General features: G+C 39.8%; 1 protein-coding gene across 3 annotated transcripts in view; it reads right to left on the reverse strand.

Moving 5' to 3' along the window:
* Positions 1 to 26406, reverse strand: part of Enox1 (ecto-NOX disulfide-thiol exchanger 1) — a 515583-nt gene that overhangs the window by 18429 nt on the left and 470748 nt on the right. For all 3 annotated transcript variants that reach the window (XM_090342091.1, XM_090342088.1, XM_090342090.1), the window contains one exon: positions 6391 to 6493. In XM_090342091.1, the coding sequence (XP_090198217.1) occupies positions 6391 to 6493 (103 nt within the window). The remainder of the gene's footprint in view (positions 1 to 6390; positions 6494 to 26406) is intronic.

Genomic DNA, 26406 nt, shown 5'->3' on the forward strand with positions numbered 1-26406 from the left:
ACTGTACTGGGATTACACTCAGGGCCTCATACTTGCTTAGCAAGTACTCTGCTATTTGAGCCATGTCTCAGATATTTCATTTGTACATATTTTGTATTTAAGATATTGTATCCTTAACTGTTGATACCCTTGCTCTGCCTTCCAAATAGCTGGGATTATAACCATGCACCAACATTCCTGGCTAGTTTTAATATCCTTAAGTAGCATCCTGAGAAAATGCAGCTTTTATGCTCTAGTTTGGTTTTATTTGTTTGTTTGTTTGTTTGGTTAGGGATTTGTGTTGCTAGAAGTTTTTTTTTTTGAGGGAATCAGATTCAGATTCATTTTGGGGAAGGAATAAGCTAATGAGAGATGTCACAAGACACTCCCCTCCTCTCCCACCAAGTGGAGATGACTTGATGGTCCTCTGGGACCCACCTCACAGACCTGAGGTAGAGCCATGGGTTGCTTCTAGTTGCTCTGCCTGCAGCAAGGCAGACTCAACAACTTCTGCTGTCCTTTTGGGGGACAGGGGTCTATGTGGAAGAACTGGCTTTCCAGGCACACAAAATACAATTGCAAATAACTAGTTAAGAACAAATAAAGAATCAAACAATGCTTAATACTATTAGTGTGTTTGAAAATCTCAGAACCTTAAAAATCGACATACCAGCTCTGTACAAGCCAGTGACCAATCTTGTTTAGAAGGTTGATGTAAACAGGCTACAGAAAAGCCTTCTGTCCAAGCCATCTGGCTTATTCTCCGCTTTGAACCTCACGAAGACCAATGGAGCAGCATTTAAGCAAGCTGAGCATGGAGATTTTGTTTTCTTCACTATTTCCCTTAAATATTTTGCTTTAATCTCTCAGCATCATGGTCAGTATAGTGTACCAAAAGAAATTCCTTTTCTGGTACAACTTTTAGCCTAGTAAATAACCCAGATGATACATACACAGATTAAAACTCAGGGAAGTAGTGACACATAATTGTAAGCAGAAAAAAAGAAAACAAAACAAAAACAGCAAAGACAACGACCTTGAGTTTGCGGTTCAAAAAGAAAGAGGATTGCATGAGGGTTGCCAAGAGAAAAAACAGTTCTAGAAGATGCCTGTGGGAGTTCAGTCACACAAAACGCAGCTGACTGATGGAGAACGTGAGAAACTGTCAATAGAAAGTATTGGAGTCAGCAGGACAAGAACAAGTTTAGTGTGAGAGATGAGCCAGCCAAGTGGGCTGAAAACCAAGGGGTAGCAATGGAATTGAAATGCTGGGTACAGACAGCATTTGCAGAGGTTTTGATATATTGAGGAGGATGGATTATTCGGTGTTTGTGGAAAGAGGTTAAGGGATCAAAATGGATTTTCTTCCTCTTCCTCCTCTTGTTTTTCGATGTCTCCCTCCCCTTTCTCCTTTCCTTCTATTCCTTCTTCCCTGTCACTGAGTCACAGTTTGTGTCTCACTGAGCTTGCCAAGTTGGCCTTGAACCATGATTTTACCTCCTGAATTGCTGGGATTACAGACAGGAGCCAACAATCTATCTTGGCTCATGAACTTCTTGAGGAAAGATATTCCTTTTCCACCAGCTAACCCAGAGGGTGGTGTTGGTACTGGTGTTCGGAACTTCTCAAAAAACAATTCCACAAGTATCTGCTTCAGTATCCATGTGGGTGGTAGTTTGGGAATGAGCAGAATCTAGGGAGTGGCTCAAGATACCATGTGGTCATATAGGCTGTCCAGGCAATTCTTTTACACAATAAGGACTGATAATTTCTATTGGTAGGTTCTTGACTAATGTTTGCTAGTTTCTTGATATGGATATTATTGTGCTTTGGAAACAAGGTTTCTATCAATGATTTCCTGTTTATAATCAGTAGCTTTTAGAGAGGAGCATGTTACTTTTCTCATTTCTCTTAAATGTCTCTTCAGTTCTGGTTCACTGCAACACTAAATAGTCATTGCCTAATAGTCTCTAACAGTTTTGCTCATTTGCCTCAACTGCTCAGGAGCCAGGGGAACATTTTACTTCTAGCACAGCCCTTGCACTGGTGTGGGGTGGGTGTTGGTGATGGAAAAGATGGTGTGAGGGATGAGTGAAAGAACACCTTGATAAATGGATATCCTGATCTGCAGAGCAGTAAGGACCTGGTATGCAAAAGTTGGCCTGATCATTAAAATGTGCAGATGGTTCTCTGGGAACCAAGGAATTGTGTTGCTTCTTGTGTGTATGTGTGTGTGTGTGGGTGTGGGTGTGGGTGTGTATGTGTGTGTCCTGATCCCAGGGCTTGAACTCAGCCTGGGTACTGTCCCTGAGCTTTTTCTGTTCAAGGCTAGCACCCTACCACTTTGAGCCACAGGGTCACTTCCAGTTTCTTAATTATTAATTGGTGATAAGAGTCTCAGCCCAGTCTGGCTTGGAACGAGGATCCTCAGATCTCAGCCTCTTGAATAACTAGGAGCCAGGAGCACATGGCTTTGAGGAGGTTTAGAAGAAAAGATGCGATGTCAGACAGTTCGAATTGTTAGAAAGATTTGGGCTTTCTCTAACATGGTATGTAATGATGACGAGGATGCCAAAGCTGGTTTCTGGGATGGAAATCTATCAGGTTAGTATATAAAAACACCAGAAGAGGGCTATAGACCTACAGTTGGATTGTCAACATAACCCCAGGGCTATTGGATTATTAATTTAAAAAATGATCTATTCTCCTTCATGATGACATCCCAGTAGTTTCTTGCCAAACACAGCTACAAAGCTTTGGTCGCAGATCAAAAATACTGACTCACTATATCCCAAACAGCTTCAATGTATGCCACAGCATATGGGCCATATGTGGGATGAGCTAGGAGGTCTGGCCTAGGCTCTGAGTGGAGTCAAGTGGGCTTAGCACATGGGGACCACAGAGGTAGGAAACATAAAGTGCTACTCTGCAATACATCCAGAAAAATCTAATTATTGTAGTCTAATCATATGTCAATCTGTCTTTATAAGATGAGCTGATCACAAAATAAATAAGCCAGAAGTCCACTAAAGTATTTTCAAGAGCCCATATTGTTTAGTTGTATTGCAGCACAGAACTCTTCATCCATTCATTGTCAAGAAGCAAGTTTGTTTCAACTGCCAAGACTCAGGATCCAGATGTGCAAAGCTCCAAATGACTCATTAACAAAATTCCAGGGAAATTCCTTAGAAAAGGATATACTTGGTACCAGGAATGTCCTTTGCTCAATCTGCTGATGCAAAGTAATTATGACTCCACAAAAGTCTGTATCTAGATTACACAAGCTGCCTGGGGAGGGCTGACAGCTCTACAGCTCTACCCGCCAGGTATGGACACAGGATCAGTGGCCAAAGTCAGTTAACAGAATGGCCCATTTCCTGGCTGGGTCCAAAGTTCATCCCAGGCAGGAAAGTCCAGGAGACTCTTAGCTCCAATAAAATACTCAGAAAAATCTGGAAGTGGCACTCTAGCTCAAGTGGTAGAGCCTTGAGCAAAAGAAGCTCAAGGAGAGAGCGCCTAGGCCTGGAGTTCAAGCCCTATGACTGGCAAAATAGTAGTAGTAATAGTAATAGTAGTAGTCGTTGTCATATAGTAATCATTGTCTTTAATTAGTTATACAAAGGGGTTTCAATTCAACATGTCAGTTTGTGAGTATGATGCATCTTGATCAATTCTCCCCCATCTCTTCCAGCTGCTCCAGGTTGTGGATTTCACAGTTGCTAAGCTAGAACTCTAGCACTTGAGTCAAATCTGCCCTGGTTTATGCTGACTATTTTGGGGGGATGAAGTCTGCTACACTTTTCTGCCCAGGTTGGTCTCCAAACACAACTATCTAGGGTCCAGCCTCCCGAGTAGCTAGGATCCCAGTCTTAAGTCACCAGCACACAGATTTGTGTGTATAGTTTTTTAACTGAAGACCCTGACTTGCAAACATCTTTCAGTCTAATAGACTTGAATAAAAGACTGCATTTTGGTCTGATATTAAGATTTTAATAGATGTAACCAGTTATAAATAAAACTTTCCCATTTATTCCTATTAATGTACAAGTTTTTTTTCCAGTCGTGGGCTTGAGCTCAGGGCCTGAGCACTGTCCTTGGATTTTCTCAAGGCTAGAGCTCTACCACTTGAGCCTCAGCACCACTTCGGGCTTTTTCTTCTATGTATGTGGTACCGAGGAATCGAACCCAGGTCTTCATGCATACTAGGCAAGCACTCTACTACTAGAGTAGGGCCAAACTCTCAGCCCTGTACAAGGTTTAAAGCATATTATTCTTTAAATTTGGTGGCCATTAGTATTGATGTATGTATGGAATTTTTTTAGATGTTGTAAATGGGTTATGTCTGCCAAGCAGATTATACAATAAAAGAGGAGACAGCCTCTAATGAAACAAAAATAAAGACATGCCTACCCTATTTGTTCATGCTTGGGTTTGGACTCAGAGCCTGGATGCTGTCTCTGAGACTTTTTGCTTAAGGCTACTGTTCTACCACTTGAGCCATACTTCTACTTCTGGATTTTTGATAGTTAATTGGAGAGAAGAGTCTCATAGACTTTCCTGCCAGTACTGGCTGGATCTTCAAACCTCAGCCTCCTGAGTACCTAGGAGTAGAGGTATGAGCCAACAGTGCTCAGCTGTTTTCCCTTTCTTAAGCCTTTAAATGGTTGTATTTCTGTCTACTGAATGAATGGTTGCTGTGAGATTTAGATGTGTTTGCCAATAGGAGAAAAAAATCCAGTTATCAACTACAGATGGGCTCATTTTGGGTTCCTGGAACTGAAAGCACATCAGCATGTCTTCTGAGATTTGCACATGGCATGTTATTACAGCTGTATATCATCAGAGAGAGAGAAAAATAATTGGTTTTCCTTGGAGTATCTCTAAGTTGATGTCATATTCAATAACCCTGTAGTTGAAAAATCTATATGTGATGGATGAAGTTTGGACTATCTTTTGAATTTAATTCCTCCTGTGCCAGCTTCTGCAGGCCCTGGGACACCTGTCAGTTTGAACTGAGAGCTTATGCCATATTTAGAGAATGCAACTAGGGCTACTTCTGCCTGATAACCAGCTATAGGAGAACAATTTTTCACATATGTACAGGGGCCTCATTCATCACTGTTAACTATGCCAGGGAGGGAATAGTGTGCACTTGAACACCATGCTGGAGTCAGGGCCAAGCCATTGCTGGAATCAAGGCTGGGTGCTACTTTTTGGGAACAGTAGTGTCATTTCCTCCATGTTTGAGGGCCTCTGGGACACACAGGTTTCTGATGTGGGATCCCAGTCACAGTTCCCCCAGGAATGCTTTCCTGACAATGTAACTAATGCTTTGGGGTCAACTGATGTTGACTTGCAAAAGAAGATGTTTGGAACTTTGCCTCTGGTCCAGACAAATTAAAAACCAACCTAGATGTATTTACTAGGACAACTGAATGTTTTAGGTGAAAAATAACCCCCTTCATTCTTCTGTTTGGTAGCCAACTCTTCTTGTTTCTCTTGGACCAGTGGGTTCACATATCGACATAAAAGTCTAGATTAGGGGCCAGGAGTTTGGCCTAGTGGTAGAGTGCTTGCCTAGCATGCACGAAGATCCAGGTTTGATTCCTCAGTACCACATACATAGAAAAATGCTGGAAGTGGTGCTGTGGCTCAAGTGGTAGAGCTCTAGCTGTCCAAGGATAGTGCTCAGGCCCTGAGTTCAAGCCCAGGACTGGCCAAAAAGATGTCTAGATTAGTTGCCTAACACTATTCATTTGGCTATTCCTATTTCATCAGAACTATGAGTATAGCCTTGGGCCTGATCTTAGGATGTTTCCTCTGTTAGGAGGTCTAAGCAGTTAATATCAAACTGTAAAACTTCAAGTGTCTAGAAAATGACTTGGTTTAGAACTTTGGGATAAGAACTAAGCCTGACCTCCAGTTGTAAGTACTATATCCAAATTTTAAAACTGAGTGAGATACAAGGTAATGTTGACTTGGCCTCCATTTTCGCCAAAACCAACTAATATTTTTGGTTAGAGAAGAACACAAACTCTATTAGTTTGTATGCCACTGATTTGAAATATATGAAATCTTTTTTTTTGCCAGTCCTGGGACTTGAACTCAGGGCCTGGGCACAGTCCTTGAGCTATTTAAAGGGTAGAGCTCTACCATTTGAGCCACAGCACCACCTTTCAATTTTTTCTGTGATACTGAGGAAACAAACCCAGGGATTTGTGCATGCTAGGAAAGCACTCTACCACTGGGACTCCAGGCCTAAATGTATGTAGTTTTAGTGAAATTAATCTCTTCTCTGAAGGCAGAGCTGTTTAGATGTTAATAAGGTAAAGGTAAACTACTAAATTATTTTTATTTAATTGCATAATGAATTATTGAAGTGAATATATGAAGAAAATAGAATCTCCTTACCTATTAGTAGGGCTTCTTTCTCTGATTTTAAGCCTTGGCTTCTTTTTTCAGTATTGTTCTCTCGGTCTTGATTGACCAATGCAACTGTCAACACATTGATTTCCTATAAGTTAAAAAACAAAAGCCATATATGTGTTTATGTAGATTTTGTGCATTTCAATAAAAATCACAAGGATTTAAAAATTCAATAAGTGAAGTCATCACTTCCATTTAATAGCTGAAGATGAAACCTTATAAATAATCCGCCTATTTGCCCATCAATAGGAGAGTGAACTGTAAAACCAAGGTTTCTTCACTTCTGCTTCCAGCAAATCAAGTAACTGCATGCACAGAAAATTTTGTACAAATTATCTTTGATATTTGTCTATGTTTTGATTGACCTCTGTTCATGAAGGCTGCTGTATTTAACTGCTGCAAACTTAATATGTTTTATTTCAAATAGGAAAAATTTTCTGGTAAATCAGTGCCAGACTACTTATGATACCATGTAAAAAAGGTGATAAAGGGGTAGACAAGGAATGGGATCTCTTAGAAAGGTGAGATGGAACTGTTGATAGAACTGTTTAAGCTGAGTAGCTATGAATTCTCGTATACAATCAGAAAAGGCAAATAAAGCAAAAGTTGGGAAATTCTTTCCTTTACCAACTAAGAATGAAGACTTTGACAAGTCAATGAGACCTGAAAAACTAAAGCTGTGGTATTTTTAGTTCTTTTTATAGTCTTCTTAATTTATAGGTAGATTAAAGCTTTAACTCCCCCCACCCCCATCTTGGTATTAGGATTCAAACTGAACAGTAGAATCTTAACAGCCAGAATATATGGAATAGTAAGAACTTGAGTGTTGATGGAGGGAAGTAGCTCTCTGAAAGATAGTGCTCAAGGGAGAGCCAAGATGGCTGAGTAGAGGGGCCCTGTGCACAACTCTGACAGACAGAAATGCCATTTATATTTTTGAGGAAAGTTATTATGAGAGAACTCTGGAAATCTGCAAAGATGACAAAAACTCTAGAGCATAGAGGGTTAGAAAGGAATACTGAGTAAACAACAAAGGAAACAAAAACTTCAACCCTTGCTCCCCAGCTTGAGGCAGACAGGGGTGAAATTCTGCCTTGCCAGGAAAGGTAAAAAGTACCATCAATCCTCATCATAGAGTGGCAGTCCTAATGTGGAGAGGACCCACAGTCCTATGGGTTTTTAACAAGTTTGGAAGGCAACTGCTCCCAAAAGACATACACATACTAGACCTCCCTTGTCCACCAGAGCCAAGCTGCTACAGCTGCCACCGCCAGAGTCTATCTTTCTTTAGAAGCTTTGAATATCTGCTGCTATCCAGAGCTGCTTACATCTTCCAATTAGGAAGCACAGAGGGAGACTAAGGGGCAAGGTTCCAAATTCCCCTTCATGGATACACCTCCCTGATCTAACTTCCTTCAAGTTAGTCCTAGCTGTAAAAATTTCCAGTACCTGTCCCAAATGGTTTACAACATATGGGCCTTTGAGATAACTTTTACATCTACATTCCAGTAATTATACTAAATAGGGAAATGCTGAAAGGGTTTGCTCTAAGATCAGGAACAAAAGGTGTCTATTTTCATTGCTTTTATGCTAGGACAATTAGGCAAGAGAAAAAAAATGAAATCGGAAAGGAAGAGGTTAAACTATCCATGTTCACAAATGACTTTATTCTGATACACAGAGGAACCTTAATAGTCCATCAAAAGCTGTTTAAATTGGTGTATGGATTCAGAAAGTTGCAGGATACAAAATCAACATACAAAAAAATGAAAACAGTTTTAAATACCCACAGCAAACTTGCTGAAAAAGAGATTAAGAAAATAGGGCCATTCACAGTCACTATAAATGCTCTTTGTACTCAGTTGGAAGAGCTGGAGGATCATGAATTAGCAGCAAGCATAGGCTCTGCAGTGGGAACCTGTCTCAAAAAGAAATGGAGAATAAAGTTAGCTAAGGAAGTGAAAGATCTCTGCAAGGAACATTCCAGAACATGGATGAAAACTGGAGAAGACAACAATGACAAGATATCCTGTGTTCATGTATTGGAAGAATTAATGTTAAAATGGCCACAGTATCCTAAATAACCCAAAGATTCAATGTATTTCCCATCAGAATACCAATAATTTATATCATACTAATGCAAGCAGTCACAGCATGAAGAACTAAAACCAGCAAAATCATATAAAATGACTAAAAAGAATAAGTCTAGCCAAGCAATCTCAAGCAAAAACAAGAAAAAACACAAATTAAACAACAACAAATCTGAAGGCATTATAATACCAAAATTCAAAACATACTACAAAGCTAGAGTAAATAGGCTATACTATACTGATATAAAAATAGATATATATTGTAATAGAAAAATAATCCACAATTAAAAATGACAGTCTGGCCAGGAGTTGGGCCTAGTGGTAGAGTGCTTGCCTAGCAAGCACGAAGACCTGGGCTCGATTCCTCAGTACCACATACATAGAAAAAAAGCCAGAAGTGGTGCTGAGGCTCAAGTAGTAGAGCTCTAGCCTTGATAAAGTCCAAGGGTAGTGCTCAGATCCTGAGCTCAAGCCCAGGATTGGCAAAAAAAAATGACAGTCAAGTTTTCACAAAGGTAGGTGCCAAAATCATACAGTGGAGAAAGGACAGTTTCTTCAATAAATGTGCTTAAAAATTGAATATACACATAGATATAGCTCATTTATATTATTAATTTAATATATCCAATATATAAAAATATATCTAGAATACATCTATTTAGAAATATGTGTAAAATTATATAAAATGCATATGCATGTATGTGTGTAAATGCAGAAAAATGAAATTGGGTCCATTCCTTTCATAATATAAAATGAATCAAAGCCTTAACATAAAACATGAAATCATTACATGAAAATACAGGGTATCTAGGACACTGGTGTAGGCAGGGAATTCTTTCTGACAGGACTCTGAAGGAAGACGAAATAAGAGAAAAAAAGATAAATGGGATTATATCATACTAAGAAGCTTCTTCACAGCAAAGGAAATAATCAACAGAGTTCAGAGGCAAGGTTTGGGATGGGGAAAATATTTTCAAACTCTTCATCTAAGTTCTTGATTTCTGTTTCAGCAAGTTTGTTTTTCATTTTTTTGCACGTTGGTTTGTGTGTGCTAATATCCAGAAAATATAAGGAACTAAAAGAGCTGAGCCCTATACTCTCAGATAATCCAGTTAAAACAGGTTACAGCTATGAAGAGACACTTCTTAAAAAGAAGACAACTGGTTTAACGGTATGTAAAAATACAGTCTCACTAATTATTAGAGACAAGCACATTAAAACTTTAATGAGATATTGTCTTATCATGTTAAAATGGCTATCATCACAAAGACAAAGTAACAAATGCTGGTAAAAAAGGAAAGTCTCATACACTGTTGGTACAAACATTACAGAAAGCAGTATGGTTCTGCAAAACAACTAAGCATATGTAACTGCCACATCCTCTAGAGGCTTCACTACTGAATGTATCTCCAAAGTTAATGAAATCATTATAGTAATATTTACTCACATTCTCAGGTTTCTTGCAGCATTACTAATAATAGCTTAGATATGGAATCAACGTAGGTTCCCATCCATGGATGAATGAAAGGAATGTTACCACTACATAGTGGAATATTATTCAGCCATAGAAAGAATAAAATTTTGTCACTTGTAGCTGGGAAAATGGTGTTGAGTCATGACATTCAACAGCATAAGCCAGACACAGAGACACAAATGTCATATGTTCTCTTGGCATTTGTAGGAACTACAAAGTCAATTTCATGGAAAAAGAGTGGATACTGTAGAATGGAAATGGTCAGGGGGTAAGAAAGAAAATGGAAAGAAGTTAAGTAAGGGCATCAAAACACAGAAAGGAAGAGCAATTATTTCTGGTTTTCTATAATTCAGTAATTATTGGGTAAAACAATCGATGCTATATTTCAGGGTACGATGGTACACATTCCCAATACATAAAAATACATAAAGGAAGGGTTCATTAGACTGTACATTATATATATGTATCTAGTGACCAGAATGTACCCCATAAAAAGGTATAAGCATTAAGTCTCCATAAAGAAAGATAGCTCGAGAGAATGACTAGTGTATCGAGCAAGAGTTAAATAGCCTCTTTTCATTAAATGGTGAGAAATTAGAAGTTATAAGAAACAAACGAACCAAGCAGAACCTTATGTTTTTTAAATAAAAAAATAAACAGCACATCAAAATACAGCCAATCAAAATTCTAACTACTCTGTAATTTGCAAAGCAGTAGCTCATATGTTAAATTAAGGTCTATTTTGATTGCTAGGAAAGAAACTCTGAGAAATTGTAAGAAACAAAGAACACTTTGGAAGCTTTTTTTTTTTTTTAAATAAGACTTACCAGCTGGGTGGGGTGGGTCATGCCTGTAATCCTAGCTACTCACGGAGCTGAGATCTGAGGATTGAGGTTCAAAGCCAGCCTGGGCACTAAAGAACATGAGATTCTTATCTCCAATTAATCACTAGAAAATGAAAAATGGAGCTGTGACTCAAGGGGTAGGGCAGTAACCTTGAGCTGAAGAGCTCAGGGAGAGCTCCCAGACCCAGGGTTAAAGTCCCATGACCGACAAAAAAAATAAATAATTTTTTTTTAAAGTCAAAATCCACTAGCACAACAATGCTCACTGCAACACCATTTACCATAGCAAAGATATGGAACCAACCCAGATGCCACTCAATTGATAAGTGGATCAACAAGATGTGGTATTTATACACTATGGAATTCTATGCCGCTATCAGAACGAATGATATTGCCTTATTTGTAAGGAAATGGAAAGACTTAAAAATAATATTTAGTGAAGTAAGCCAAAGGAACAGAGGCTTGTTTCCCTCATTTTTCATAACCAATAGAAACCTTGGGCTCTCCTAACAGATTTACAATAGAAACAAAACCTAGATACATAGGCCATATAGTATGTGCTAAATGAAAGGACCTCCAGGATATAGAAACAAAAGCCATATAACGAGTGATTGTTGTCCTTAATGTACTGTGTTATCTCTCATCTTCTTTTATTGTCCCTTGGTTTTCTCATATTGTTACAGCATTTCACTTTGTTATCTGATATATTGTATACATGTGTATTTGGTTATTTGAAGTCTGATAAGGAAGTGGGGAAACAAGATGAGGGGTGAGGGTGAGTGAAGGGAAATGAGGACCAAGACATGAGAAAGGGTATCAATGTATGTGAAGTAATGCACCTTCTATCTGGTGAATATAATGTAACCGTTCTATTAATTACAATAAAAATATATGAAAAAAGAATATTAAAAAAACGTCAGACTTACTGGCTGGATGCCAGTGGCTCATGACTATGATCTTGTAATCATAGCTGCTCAGGAGGCTGAGATCTGAGGATCGTGGTTCAAAGCCAGCCCAGGCAAGAAAAGTCCACGAGACTCTGACCTCCAATTAACTACCAGAAAACTGGAAGTGGCACTGTGGCTCAAGAAGTACAGTGGTAGCCTTGAGCTGAAAAGCTTGGGGACAACACCCAGGACTACAGTTCAAGCTCCATGACCGACAAAAAAATAAATTATCTGCTGAAAACCAAGTAAGAGTATGCTGCGGTGACAGTGGGTGAAGAATGGAAGGAATCAGTTATATAGAGAAAGAGTAGGGGAAGATCTTGGCTGACCAGAGGGTATCAGCTGAGGCCTTGGGCTGGGAGTAGAAATTTCCCATGAAAGCAGGGATTGGAAAGGGGACAGAGGAGGGGAAGCATTTTTCTGTCAAGGTCCATTTGGATGTTCATAATCTCATTTATGGATAATACAAAATTTTGAAGTAGATATAGCCATGGATAGTATCCGGCATTCAAGAAGCTTATATGTCTGTCCCATCAGGTACCAAGATAGCTCATGGACTGCATGTTCCCTGCCCCTGGTTTATAGGCTAGTCTAAGGGAAGCCTGGGAATAGCTGCACATAAAAGTCAATTATAGATGAACTTACACTTCCAAACCTGTACTTCTATGTTCCTGTATGTCTAAAAAGGGACAGAAAGCCAGCCCTATGGAAACATAAGGAAGGACTGCAGAATAAAACAAACCTTTCAAAGATTAAGTAGATGGGACTAGAATATATTAGAAAAAAATAACCGGGATGGAGGAAAAAAAGAATTTCTAGTGAAATAAAATAACATGTGATGTTTTCTGATTAGGCTGTCTCAATTAGAGCAGAGAATGACTGTGAATACACTTCAACTCTCTGGGCTAGTGGGGTCAAGAAGCCTGCTGAGTTTTGTTCATGGTATGCCCTAAGGACAAATAAGGATGTGTGCTGGCCTTCCAGGCCTGGGAAGATAAGGTTGCTAAGCAGAGTACAGACTGAGGCCCTATAAAGTTCTCCCAGGAGAGATTTGAGAAGAACGAATAGGGAAGAGTGTTAACTAGGATGATGACTGCATCATTAAAAAATACCAACAGAGAGCCTCAGAGCTAAGTGGAAATAATATCTTTGAGAGAGGACGATCTGTTCACAGTCTGGAAGATGAGTGGGGCCAAATGAAATTACTCAGAGGAGTTTAGCAGACAACAGGCCCACATTAATTGCCAAGACTAAATGGTGTCCTGGGGTCAGGTTTAGTGAGGAGAATGGAGTGATAGAGGGCAGGCAACATGTCAGGGGCCAGCAGGGAATGGCAACAGCAGACCACCCAAGTGTACTGTTAGACAACTGTCATAAAACTGGAGTTGTGAAGAAAGGGGGGGACGCTGAGCCTAGCCCAAACCAAAGCTACTAAATCAATAATGTGAATTAGGAACAGGATATTTTTTTATCAGAGCCTCTTGGCTTCGATGATGTTTTAGGAGTAGGTCAATAAAGATGAAAAGAATTGCACAAATGTTTTTCTACAAAATATATGTCTTGTTATTAAATACTGTGCTATGTGCTTTTCTGATCACAAATGTTGTTTTCTTGCATGGTCACTGACAGGATGTGTGGACCTGCCTCTCACCACAGACAGAACTCTGGCTCGCTCCTACTAATAGTCCAACAGTCCTGAGCCTGAGAGGGACTCAGGAGTTGGAAGAAGTTCCAGCTCTTGAGTATTTCTGTGGGTTCTGTACAGAGTAAGATGAAAATGTGTGTGCGAGTGTGTGTGTATGTATATATAATACACATATATAATATGCATATATATGCATCTATATAATATGTCACACATATTTATCATATGTTTTGTCTATGCCAAGGGACTGTAAGCTTTCATAGATACTGAGCTCAAAATGACAAGGATTGCTTATTACTTGGGATCCACCAAGAAATTCTTACATAAGAACTAAAAGAAATGTCAGGAAGTTAAACTGGAAAAGTGAGTAGATAAGGAATTTAGATATCCAGTAGAGAGTGGCTAACAGAGGAGTTCCATGAATAACTCTCAATTCTGTATCTCATTGGCTTAGAGACAAACAGTATTCGGGATTCAAAAAAAAATATTCAGGAAGTAGAGTATTTTGAAAACTATGGTGACTGGCAGATGAGAAAAAATGTAGAGAATGAGTAGATTTAATGGAGAACAGGAGAACAGGAATAAAGTATGGCAGGTAGTGTGTTTAATTTCAGAAAGTTTGAATTTAAGGGTTCACAGTTTTAACTCTGGCATCTTGTCAAGATATTTAAGAGGAAGAAGGATTGTATACATATTTTGAACTCAGAAGCAAGGCCTTCATGGCTCTTTTGATGGGACGTTTCTCAGGTCTGTGTTGGCAGGAGGCAACCCTGATCCTTTTTGTTGGATAAAGAGCAGTCTTGCATGGTCCTGATATAAACAAGAGTGATACCCCAAGCTCGGCATTTCTGACCTATAACACAATCCAGTTTATTAGCAGGTAGGTCTCCCTCTGGGTCCAGACATTCAGCTCTTTAGATCATGAGCATGACCTTGGAGAAGCCAGAATTTCATTCCAAATCTCAGGAAAATGGAAAGGACTTTACCAGAATGGAAAGTCTTATTATTTTTTATCCTATTAAAAATCCTTTACTGGGATAGATGCAATGTGCCTTGGGAGAATGATGTACATACTTGATGTCTGTAAGCAAAGTTCCCATACCTAGAGATTACCAAGAAATAAAAGCTGGTAAGCATGGACAGGGTGGAAGCAAAGGAGGTTAATAAGAACAAACTCTTTTCAGTGTGTGAATGAGAGAGAGAGAGAGAGAGAGAGAGAGAGAGAGAGAGAGAGAGAGAGAGAGAGAGAGAGAGAGAGAGAGAGAGAGAGAGAGAGAGAGGGAGGGAGGGAGAAACACTCCGGAAATTTGAACTCAGTCTAGGTACTGTACCTTAGCTTTTTTGCTTAAGGCTAGCACTCTACCTCTTGAGTCATAGTTCTACTTTCAGCTTTTTACTGGTTAATTGGGTAGAAGAATCTAATGAACCTTCCTTTCTGGCCTGGCTTCAAATCACAATCCTCAGATCTCAGCCTCCTGAGTAACTAGGATTGCCATACATGAGTCACTGATGCCCAAACAAGGACAAATTCTTCGTAAACCTTTACACACAGGCACACTCCCGTATCCTCTAGAAGCCCTTGATTCAGGCTTCTTGCAAGCCTTTCTCATCTGCACAAACTTTCCCTGCCACTAAAGTGAGGACTGATCTTTTACACACTGACCCCTCAGTGCAGTAACTAAGAGAGCCAGGTCACATGGCTGACAAGCTCTGCTCTGTCTCCATTATATTCATATAGAAAAACTTTAGGCAGAGCATCATCTTAAACCTTAACTTTCTTATGGAAAACATGATTGATACTCTTTGTCTGTCTTCCACAGTGGCTCAGAAATATGAAATATGAATATGAAAACTACACAATTCTAGAAGACATTATGGCATCTTCATTGTCCACCTTTATTATTTATAGGACTGTCTGGATACAGAATAGATATTTAATGCCTATACTTGGGGCTGTGAATGTATGCCAGAATCCTGTGACAGATCTTGACTGAAATCACAGAAAAATGGGCATGCAAGCATGATAACTGGTTGTGTTTGAATAGTGGGTATTTTCTTTTTTTTTTAAAAGTCTTTGGTAGTAACTTTGTTATGCTGTTCTCTTTATAAAAACAGAAATAAAAGGAAACCAACATTATATAGCTATCATTTTGAGGAGCTATATGTAAGTGGAGCCAGAAGTTGAATATTTCATTACATAAAACATTGCATAGGGCTGGAAATGTGGCTTAGTGCAAGAGTACTTGCCTAAAGCCCTAAGTTCAATTACTCAGTACCACATAAATAGGAAAAGCTGGAAGTGGTGCTGTGGTCCAAGCAGAATGCTAGCCTTGAGCAAAAGAAGCTCAGGGACAGTGCTTAGGCCCTGTGTTTAACACCAGAATTGGCAAAAAATAAACACACAGGTAAACAAAACCCCACTGCATGACATCCCTACATAGGAAGTTGTCCCAATCAAAGAAGTTGCCATGTGGTTTCCTTATGGCTCTCCCAGGGCCTCCATAGCTGCTTGTGCAAGGTCAATGGAACAAGGAGGAAGATACGTGTGGTAAGGATTCACTGTGCCACCTATGACTCAGACTCCACAGGATTCCACAAAGCCCACCTTATTGCTGTCTTATTTGTCTCCTGGCCTTGTTTTTGCTGATGCTCATATATTCTTTACTTCCTCTGATACTCTAATCTTGGGTCTCATTTGTCAGAGTTCCTCCATTTATAAACAAGAGACATGATGAAATCAGGGGCCCTGTAGACATTAGTCAAGATGCCTATTAGCTATTTATGCAAAGGGCAAAAGTAATCCACTAAGAGATTTGCCAGTCTGCAATAACCTATCAGCTATTTTTCACAGGATTACTTCTATGGTTGGGGGAGGAAGGAGAATGGAGATATGCTTACATTTCTCCTGATGAGCTACTGACTAGCATATAGTGGACATCCAGTAGCTAATAAATAAATGAACACATGACCTCCAAATAATGACCTGAAATTGTGCAAAAAAGCTGGATTTGGGCACAGATGGCTCTGGTTCCAATTACCAGTGACCTGCTATGTACCCTCGTTCAAATTTTCTCTTTGTAAAAAGAGAGATTAAGAGCAGATGATCTCTACAGTGTCTTGCTGCTCTGAAATTCCATGCCTGCTCTCAGCCCTTTGCCCTGCCTTGGAGCTTCCCTTCAGAACCACACAGGAAACTTTGTTCAGACAATATGAACAGCTCCCATATTTCTGGCGCCAGTAAGCATTCAGAGAGAATGAAGAAGAGTTAACACAGATCAAGATGCACTGTACACATAAACTGCTTTGTTAAATGCTAAAAAAAATTCAATAAATGTGATACAAAGTTAAGAAAATTGAGGGAAGGGATGGGCTGGGGGGAGGGATTGGGTGAGAATGCACAGTATTCATAAACTGCTTTGTTGAATGGCAACCCCTTTATACAACTACTTAAAAACCATAAAAATATTGCTTAAAAAAGAACTAGAGAGGGAAGATGAATCAAGGAGAGAACAACTACACATCAAGTGGGTTGAGAAAAGATTAGATGACAAATAATGGATGACAAAAATTGGATAACTTCAGCATTTCTTCTCATTCAGGAAAAGTAAGAAGGTATACCTATCTCCAAGAGCTACCAAACCCCTAGAACTTGCTGTGGGTTTAGAAATCCCAGCAATTTGAAAGGAACTCCAGGATATAGAAACAAAAGCCATATAATAAGTGATTGTTGTCCTTAATGTACTATGTTATCTCTCATCTCTTTTGCTGTCCCTTGGTTATCTCATATTGTTATAGTATTTCACCTGGTTATCTGATATATTGTATATATATATATTTATTTGGTTATTTGAAATAGGATAGGGAAGGGGGAAAACAAGATGAGGGATGGGGATGGGGGGGAGGGAAATGGGGATCAAGACATAAGAAAGGGTATCAATGTTTGTGAAGTAATGCACCTTCTATCTGGTGAATATAATGTAACCTATTAATTACAATAAAAATACATGAAAAAAAGAAATCCCAGCATCTTGCTAACCTAACCACATTCTGAATGTTGGCACTGACAGACTGGAGGGTTACGGGCTTGTGCCCACCTGTGTGCCTTTGTCAAAAAGCACTGTGATATTCAGGATCTTCACAAGGCCAAATCCTCAGAGGCCCAACAGACACTGGTGAGAGGGAGAGAATTTGGAAGCATTTGGGCTCTTGCCCTCAGCCAAGAAACCCAGTGATTTCATCCCAAGGAGGTCGCAGTTCACTCTGCCATGTCCCACTTCCCTGTGGTTCAATTGCTGTGACCCAAGCATGTGAGTCACATCCTCAGATAAACTACAATGTGTGCTCTAAGATTTCCAATGGCAAAGATTAAAGTCAGTGAGGACTGACGAAGGGTCATTTACAAAAGGGCCCTTTCAGGTAAGACAGGGAAGACAATGTGGTTTTCAGCATTTTCCTGGTGGACTTCTTTTTAGTTGGTCTTCTGTTGTATTAGGTTAGTGAAGTCTTGTGAGAGCTTGTATATACAGGGGGTGTTATAAGCCCTTTATAAAGAGGAATTCATCTGATCCTCATCAGCACCTATGAGGTCATTCCCATTTTATGGATGAGAAAAATGAGCCAACTGTGGCATGACTGGTTTGAAACAACTCAGTAGCTGAACCAATGCTTTTTCATTACAGAATCTAGATCACAGTTATCAGTTGTCTTTTATGAATGCCCTCCTGGGCCATGGTACCAAATGTCTATGAATGAATGGTGAATGCTGTCTATAAGAAGTATCTGTGTACAGTCTCACTCTCAACATAGCCCCACTGGGGTTCTGAGTGCACACTGAACACACACTGGTTTTTCTTTGCCACACCATCCCTAGGACCTTGCACAGGGCTTTCTGCATAGTTGTAACCAATACTCTCTGAAAAGGATAAACCTCAGAGCCACTGCAATACTAACATTCCATTAAATACATGTGATATACTATATACACAGAGAGGACGTGTAAGGCTCACTGAACACCATTCACTAGACTGCTCAGTGTCCTTGAGCTGATGTTGTGTATACAATTCACCCAGTGGACAGTGGAAAATTCAAGGCAAATAACCAAATAGGGAAGGGGGGAAAACAAGATGAAGGGTGGGGTTGGGAGGGAGGGTAATGGGGACCAAGACATGTGAAGGGGTATCAATGTATGTGAATTAATGCACCTTCTATCTGGCAAATATCATGTAACCTTTTTATTAATTACAATAAAAAATATTAAAAAAAACTCAAGGCAATCTTCCCAAGCAATTTAAATCCTTCTGGACCTGTTCCATAATTTTATTTTATTTTATTTTTTGCCAGTCCTGGGCTTGAGCTCAGGGCCTGAGCACTGTCCTTGGACTTTCTCAAGGCTAGAGCTCTACCACTTGAGCCTCAGCATCACTTCTGGCTTTTTTCTATGTATGTGGTACCAAGGAATCGAACCTGGGTCTAAGTGCAAGCTAGGTAAGCACTCTACCAGTAGGCCAAACTGCTGGCTCCATGTTCCATTATTTTAAATTAAAAAAGCTACAAAAAAAAGAAAGAAAGAAAACTGCTTTACTCTTTTAAACCAAAGAAATTAAAGAAGTTAAATTTTATGTTCTGGCTATGATGAATGCTTTCAATGACACAAATTTATACATTTACTTTTATCATGGAAACCAAACTATAAGTTTATGTTTTTCTTTTCCTTTAAAAAATATGATACAAGATAATTCTTTGATTTACCTTAAATCTTAGTAATAATTGTTAGTAGTGTTTTTCACTCATACACATATACATATAAAAACTTACAAATTAGAGGTTAAAAATTAAAATTAAATTCAAAGGATAGGTATAAAGAGTAATACCAAATATTTCCCTTATATATTTTGCATAAAACCCTCCTCCAATGTATAGTAGATACATGTGTGTGCATGATATGTGTGTATATATATGCATTTTCCTTGGTTCCTATTTGAAAAATGGTATTTTTCTACATATATGCTCCAGAAGGAGCATATCCCACATAAAGAACAGAGACTTTGAATGAATAATTTTGATTTCTTTATGTTTCTCATTAAATACTATGAGCAGCACCGCTGCTTGGGTCAGAGCTTAATTACAGCTATCACAGTTCACACCAGGCTTAAATGGTGGTCTCAAGCTGGTAATTAAATGACTTTCTTTTGGTATAGTTCTGTGCCAGTCGTGTTAAATAAAAAATGTTCTCAAAAAGAGGAGGAAAATCTTTTGTATTCCATGAATGCCTTTATAATTTAAACTACAGAGGTAGCATCTTGTTTTTAATTTTATTATATGCTAAGTGTAGACTGTAGATATGATCAAATGAAGAAAACAAACTCCATATCGAAAGTATTTGTTCATTCTGATACAGAAAGCAATGTAATCGATGCTGCTGTATTTACAGGGATTCTCACGTTTCATAGCCTGAAAAGGCACTGACATGAAAAATCTCTTTCACCAATAAAAATGGAACAGCAAACAGAAGAACCTAAAGTGAAATAGTTTTTTTAAATGTATGTATGTGCAACCAGAATTAGTCGGTTTGATTTATCTTACATGATACTGACTCCATTTCTAGTAAAGATTAATTGTATTATGGTACTCTTGGCATGTTATTTTCCCAGTTCATTTCTCAGTATGACATGTCTTATTTTTCTCTGCTACAAAGCACTGCTATCATAATTTTCACCTGCTGAGTTTACATTACTAATGATAATATTAAAATTTAGAAGGTTTTCTTTGACCTTTATGGTGGTAAATTAGGTCATGAGAATAGATGGGAAGCAATCTGATAAATGGGAAAGAAAGCCATTTAATTATTATAAAAGTAAATCAAATTTCACCAGGTCTGCCTGGCATACTGTGAGATCACAGTAAACATTAATTTGACCCTATTCCCAAGACTCTAAAATTGAATTCTCTCTCCTCACTGCCTTGTGGCATATGTCATGCATGGGAAACGCTCCAAGAATGAAGTGCTCTGGATAGCTGCTGTATGGGCTGTGAGGGATGGACAATTTCATGTATTCTGAATAAAATAATGCAATGCAGGGAAAATAATCATCATAGATGACAGGTGCTGGTGCTATCATTAACCCCAATTTTCCTACTAACATAAGCTCATTACTGTGGTAGGTTCTATAAGGGATACACATGGTTCCCTGCTCTGAGGAATTTATACTTGAGTTGAGGATAACCGTGTCATTTCTGACCTATTTGAAATGGTTGAGATGATAATCAAATACCATGGGAATCTGGGAAAAACAGTAATTGATTTCAACCAATCTCTGGAGAAGTCCCCAAACCATGAGAATTGAGCTAGGCTTAAAAATAATAGGTGAAATTTGCATTATAGGCAAAAAGGATGACATGATAGAGGAAGCTGGATTATCAATAAAAAATCTAATAATTTAGAATTTTTAATGGATGGTTCACCTAGCTGAATTTGACGTGTGGGCTAAAGCCAGCTTCTGCAGGATGTGAGTCAAACTTAATTTCTGTTGCAAGCCAAAAGTTATTTTGCTTTTACCAAGAAGATCAATTGGACTGTGCTCATATGAAGTGTTTAAGAATAATGTTTATGTGTGGTACGGTATATGGAAACCATAAAACTATACCTTGTGAACTGAATGTGCAAGAATGGTGTGTGTGTGTGTGTGTGTGTGTGTGTGTGTGTGTGTGTGTGTGGAGAGGTGCATTATACATTGTGGACACTAGGGCTTTAAACAGCTTGCACTTGTAGACTTTTCTTACAGCTTCATATCACTGTTCTCAAAGTTGGCATGGTAAGGAAATGCCTGTGCAAATTAGATTCTGCACGTCTCCAAACATAAGTAGCTCATCAGCATACACTGAGCAGTCTGGAAATTATCCAGACAGAGAAAGCCACACTGTAATCTTATGGGGAGGCTGGCATAATAGAAATTATGTGATGCTGTGTATGAGTCAACAAATCTCTTCACCAGGACAATTTCAGAGTTGGGAAGGCTGAAGCCTAGAGGATTTTTCAGGGATAAGTGGGAAATAGAAACTTATATAAACAGATTTTTGGGGGGGAGGGTAGGAAATCAATCTGTGTTCCAAGGTTGGTGAATTTTTTCAAGAGAAACTTCAGAGCTTCCGACAATAGCTACCATTCTCAGAAATGAGTAACAGGCTAATGGCAAGCTTCCCAGGGACTCACATGGTGATAGCGTGCTATTCTCCGGAGAGGGTAATAAGCAAGGAGCCCTCTCCCATGGGACCTGCACAGCTAAGTACTACGGACTCATTTTTCAGGAAATTCTTTGTACTTTCTGATAAGTAACAGAGTCTGTGGATCTCTTTTGCATACCAGCATTCCTTCCAAATTCCACTTTTGTTCTGCCTGCATTAGGTTCCAACCACCCCCAGGAGATTCGCGATAGAATGCAATTTACTCATGGACAGGGTTGCCAACCATGAGTTAGTTTTGGGAAGTTTACAACCTTCTTAAAGGTTTGAACTGAATGTCTAGTTTGGCTCTCAGGCTGTCCCACCCCAGGGATTTCAGGAAGAAGGATGGATGAAGCTTTGACTGGCAGTCGTGAACTTATACCTTGGCTAAGCTCTTGCTAAAGCATAGTGGGGGGGGGGGCGGTCTCTGTCTGATGTGGGAACCATTTTGTGGCTGGAAGCACTGGGACATATTTCACTGGGTGGTGGGTAATTTAAATGAATTTATTTCCAAGGCTAAGTTGTGTAGTTTTCCCCAAAACACTAACTGTATTTTTAGTCCCGGACTAACTTTTGAGCTTTTTGCTTTGGATTCATGAGCCTTATTTTTGGTTCAGCTTTTCAAAAAGTGTGGATGCCCATGTGGCCACCAAGCACATTTATGATGAAAGCAGATTTCCCTCCTCGAGTTGGCAGGTGGGGGTCATGTGAGAGTGGAAGCTTTATGGGCTGCCAATGTTAATTTAGAGAGGTTAGAAAGTAAGCAGCAGAGAGTCATGGAACAGGGGACTCTTTCTGGCCCATCTTTCCTGCTCTTCTCCCCTTTTTCTTTTTACTTTCACACCTACATTTTTACTTTGTCATCTTCCTATACATTTCCTCAAACAAATGCCGCCATCTGGGGAGTTATATGGCAATATGATGGATGAGGTCTGAAGATGAACAGTGATTTGAGAAATAAAGAATGGCTGCTTCTTGTGATATTACAGAGCCATTCAAGAGAGCTAGGTAATGCTGAACAAGAGTCCACATGGCAAGCCAGGCATGGTGGTTCATGGCTAAAATCCTAGCTACTCAGGAGGCTGAGATCTGAGGATCAAGGTTCAAAGCCAGCTTGAGCACAAAAGGACCTGAGAATCTTATCTCCAATAAATCTCTAGAAAACGGGAAGTGGGGCTTGGCTCAAGGGTAGGGTGGTACACTTGAACTGAAGAGCTCAGGGACAGTGCCCAGGCCTAGAGTTCAAGCTCCATGACCCCCCCCACACAAAAAAAGTCCACATGGCAGGCCAAGAGCCAGGATGGTGCCTCCCAGACAAGCTAGCCCCAGCATGGCAGATTCCTCTCCAAGATTTTATTTTCTAGTTAGGTTGGCTAGCAGATGCCAAGGATTATGAAAATCACTACTGAGTATCTTATATTTTAAGAATTAAAAAACAAACTTTCAGAATAGCTTAGAGCTCCTTAGTAACATATGGTACTAAGAAGCAGTGAATTTCACTTTCACATTTATTTCTTGCCCCTGGTTACTTACAAATAACTGGTCTTAGTGCAGCCACCGTGTGGACTGAAGGCACTGAGGTGATTCTGCCTGTCCTTCAGTTTCATGAAACTACCCGGGCACTGTGCTGCTTCTTTTGGACTCCCAGCTTTATCCACAAATGGTGCTAAATGTTCCTTTGTGTTCAGGGGGTCAGGGAGTGCTGGGCTGTCTCCCGGGTGAGGCGGAAATGCTGTGATGGATCTAGGTTTCCTATGGCTTTAGAATGGCATTGCTTGCTATGGCTCTGTGTGTGTATCTGTATCTCTTGCTAATAATTTAGGACTTTCATGTAATATCTTGACCACACTTAGGAACAAAAGATTAATTTTCTTTGGGGAGGGGAAGGATCTAACTCATTTTGTTCTTTTAATGGATCCCTCTCTCAGTCTTGCTTATTCTGTGGGGAGAGCAGAGATGCCTCACTGGGGTCTTAGCCTGGGAGTCACACAGAGCAAAAGTATGACAAGCCGTAGGCAGTAAGGAAGACTGACATGTAGCAAATAGCACAAGAACCAAATAGCATATCTAAGTATTGTTTTTCTCAATTATTTATGATGTGTATACAATTTGCCTTTCTCTTTAAAGTGACAGTGTGCTTCAGAGCAAGGTCCTTGTCCTATGGAAGGACTCAGCAAGCACTCTATGAGGTAAGACTCAGACATTAATATGATCTACCTGTTTCCTGTGGGGCTGAGCTTTAATCTTCTCGAAGAATCAATGAGCTCGTTCAACCTCTAAATCCCAACCAAGCATAAAATGTCTCCAATTATAAAGTGCTTAATGAGAGATGAATTAAATGTGTTATAGTACATTCATTGTACATTACCCATGGCAGCAAAAACAAATATTTTTAAGGCCCATTGAAGAAGTGGTAAAATAAAGTAGATTATAACTATCACATGAAATATTAGAGAATGATTAAAAATCATACTAAGTCAGCATGTTTATTAAACATGATCTGGCTTTTTCATTGTGTTCATTTTATCTTGTTGTTTTTTTATTCTTCTTACCTACTTTCCTCGTTTTTTATTTTTATTATAGTGGTACCAAGCTTGAAACCAGTCACACTTGCTGAGCAGATTTTTTTTTTACCATATGAGCCATTCCTTTATGATTTATATCAAGAAAGGGTGGGGGTGGTTAAAATTGTCTACACAATATGCTATACATCTGGCAAACATGGGTATACATACATATTGACACCAAAGGAGAAAATATAAAAAAGTAGAAACACTCATTGTTGAGGATCAAGATTATAGATTATTTTTCCTTTATCTTTTTTGTACATCTAAGTATTCTCCTGAAAGAAAACAGCTTTTTGTTCAGATAAATGTATGCATTTATTTATTTAATTAGTGGGTTATGGGGCTTGAACTCTGGGCCTGGGCGCTGTCCTTGAATTCTTCAGCTCAAGGATACACCCGGCTCCTGGGCCTGGGTGTTGTTCCTGGGCTCTTTAGCTCAAGGCTACAGCCCTACTCTTGGGCCACAGCCCCACTTCCCACTTTCTAGTGGTTAATTGGAGATAAAAGTCCGGTGTTCTTTAGTGCCTGAGCTGGCTTTGAACCATGATCCTTAGATCTCAGCATCCTGAGTAGCTAGGATTACAGGCATGAGACAACTGGCAGATAAAAGTACTTATGTGCCCTACCTCTATAGAAATTGCAACCTCCACTCTAAATGGTTGTCCCTGCTTTTCCATCAGGTATAATGACAATGAATTTTTAGGGGAAGCACATTCTGTCTTCAAAATGAATAGCCTTGTTCATCATGCCTTTATCTAGACATGTGTCTATATGCCTGCATGATCGTGTCACACAGAACTGAATTCACATTCCCTTCCTTGTTTTCTCTAATCTGGCTTGGGAGAAGAAGAAGGTAGTTTCCCTTGAATGCAGCCTGAGAGTGGCATTAAACATGTACTAATCCTATTACATGCTCCAGAACAACTTTTGGCCTAGCAGGTACCACCAACTTCTGTCCTTACAGAAAAGTGCAATCTCAGCTCTAGACTCCAGTCTAGACTCCTGCTCAGGTCCTATTGTGGTCACATACTGTCATTCGACAGTGAAATGCTTGGGAAGGAAATATCCCTGGAGCACTGATGGGAAGCAAGGCCTCCCTCCTCTAGTGCAGGGGAGCTGTCTCCACCCCGTTTCCTTTCTAATTCATCCTTGGAGTTCTGCACATGGCAGGAGGGACTGTACACCAATAAGGTTTCCCCTAGACAACAACTGTCTCTAGTGAGCTGGGGTGGGATGTGAGTGAGGGGTTTTCAGGTAGAATTATTTCGCAACAAATGATAGCATATGTGGTTAAGAGCAGGAAACATGGTAAAGCAGGTGGATGAGGCCAGCTTCATGGGAAGGTTAGAAGAGGAGAGAAGCAGCATTGGGAGGAAAGCAGGAAGGGCACAGGAACTAAATAGGAGAGGGTGGTTATGTGTGTGAGCTTTTCCCATATGAGGGAAAACATGCCTGGGTCATACATGCATGGCGAAGGGAATGTTAGTGTGTAAACACCTACATTGTCCATTTTAGGCTTCTGCAGGGTAAAGGTGTGGATCCAGAATCCACAGACGTGGGTTGGGCTCCCTTGAAGGAAGGTGACTGACTGCATGTTGGGGGTCTTAGCGTTCTCTGTGTACCACTCGGCACATCCTCTCCTACTGGCTCCCTTCGGCTATGGTGGAATCAGCCCTTTTAGAAGAAGCTGTGCTTGTAGAGTTACCTGGTGACCCCCATTCCCATCGTCGTATTGACTGGAGAGCAAAGAGGCCTGCTGGAAAGCAACGGGACAAGCAAGTGTGGTAAGTGTATGAGAATCTAGAATGGGAAGTTGATTCCACAGGGGCAGGGACCACGTCTTCATTACTCACTAAATGGATTTCCAGAACCTAGCATTGTGCCTGGTGTGCAAAGCTGGCGTCAAAAATAATTCCAGATACCTGTGATCATGTCATATTGTGCAGCAATAACTCTTGGAGGTAATATGATTTGTATCTTTGTTTTAGAGGAGTGGGAATTCAGTAAATTGCTCGGGGGCACGAGCCCAGGAAGTAGCAGAGGCAGAGGCAGGCAAGCTTGAAAGAGCTTAGTGCCCAGATCTGTTCTGAATACTCCATGCTACCGCCTCCTTCAAACACTATGAGTAGGAAGGCAAGCTGTATGGAAAGACATAGAAGGGACAGCAAGAGATAGCTGGGGGCAGGCTGTGAGGAGAGAAGTAAAAAGAGGGG

Source organism: Megascapheus bottae, chromosome 11 (assembly GCF_031878675.1).
Source record: "Megascapheus bottae isolate mThoBot1 chromosome 11, mThoBot2.hap1, whole genome shotgun sequence".
Lineage (NCBI taxonomy): Eukaryota > Metazoa > Chordata > Mammalia > Rodentia > Geomyidae > Megascapheus > Megascapheus bottae.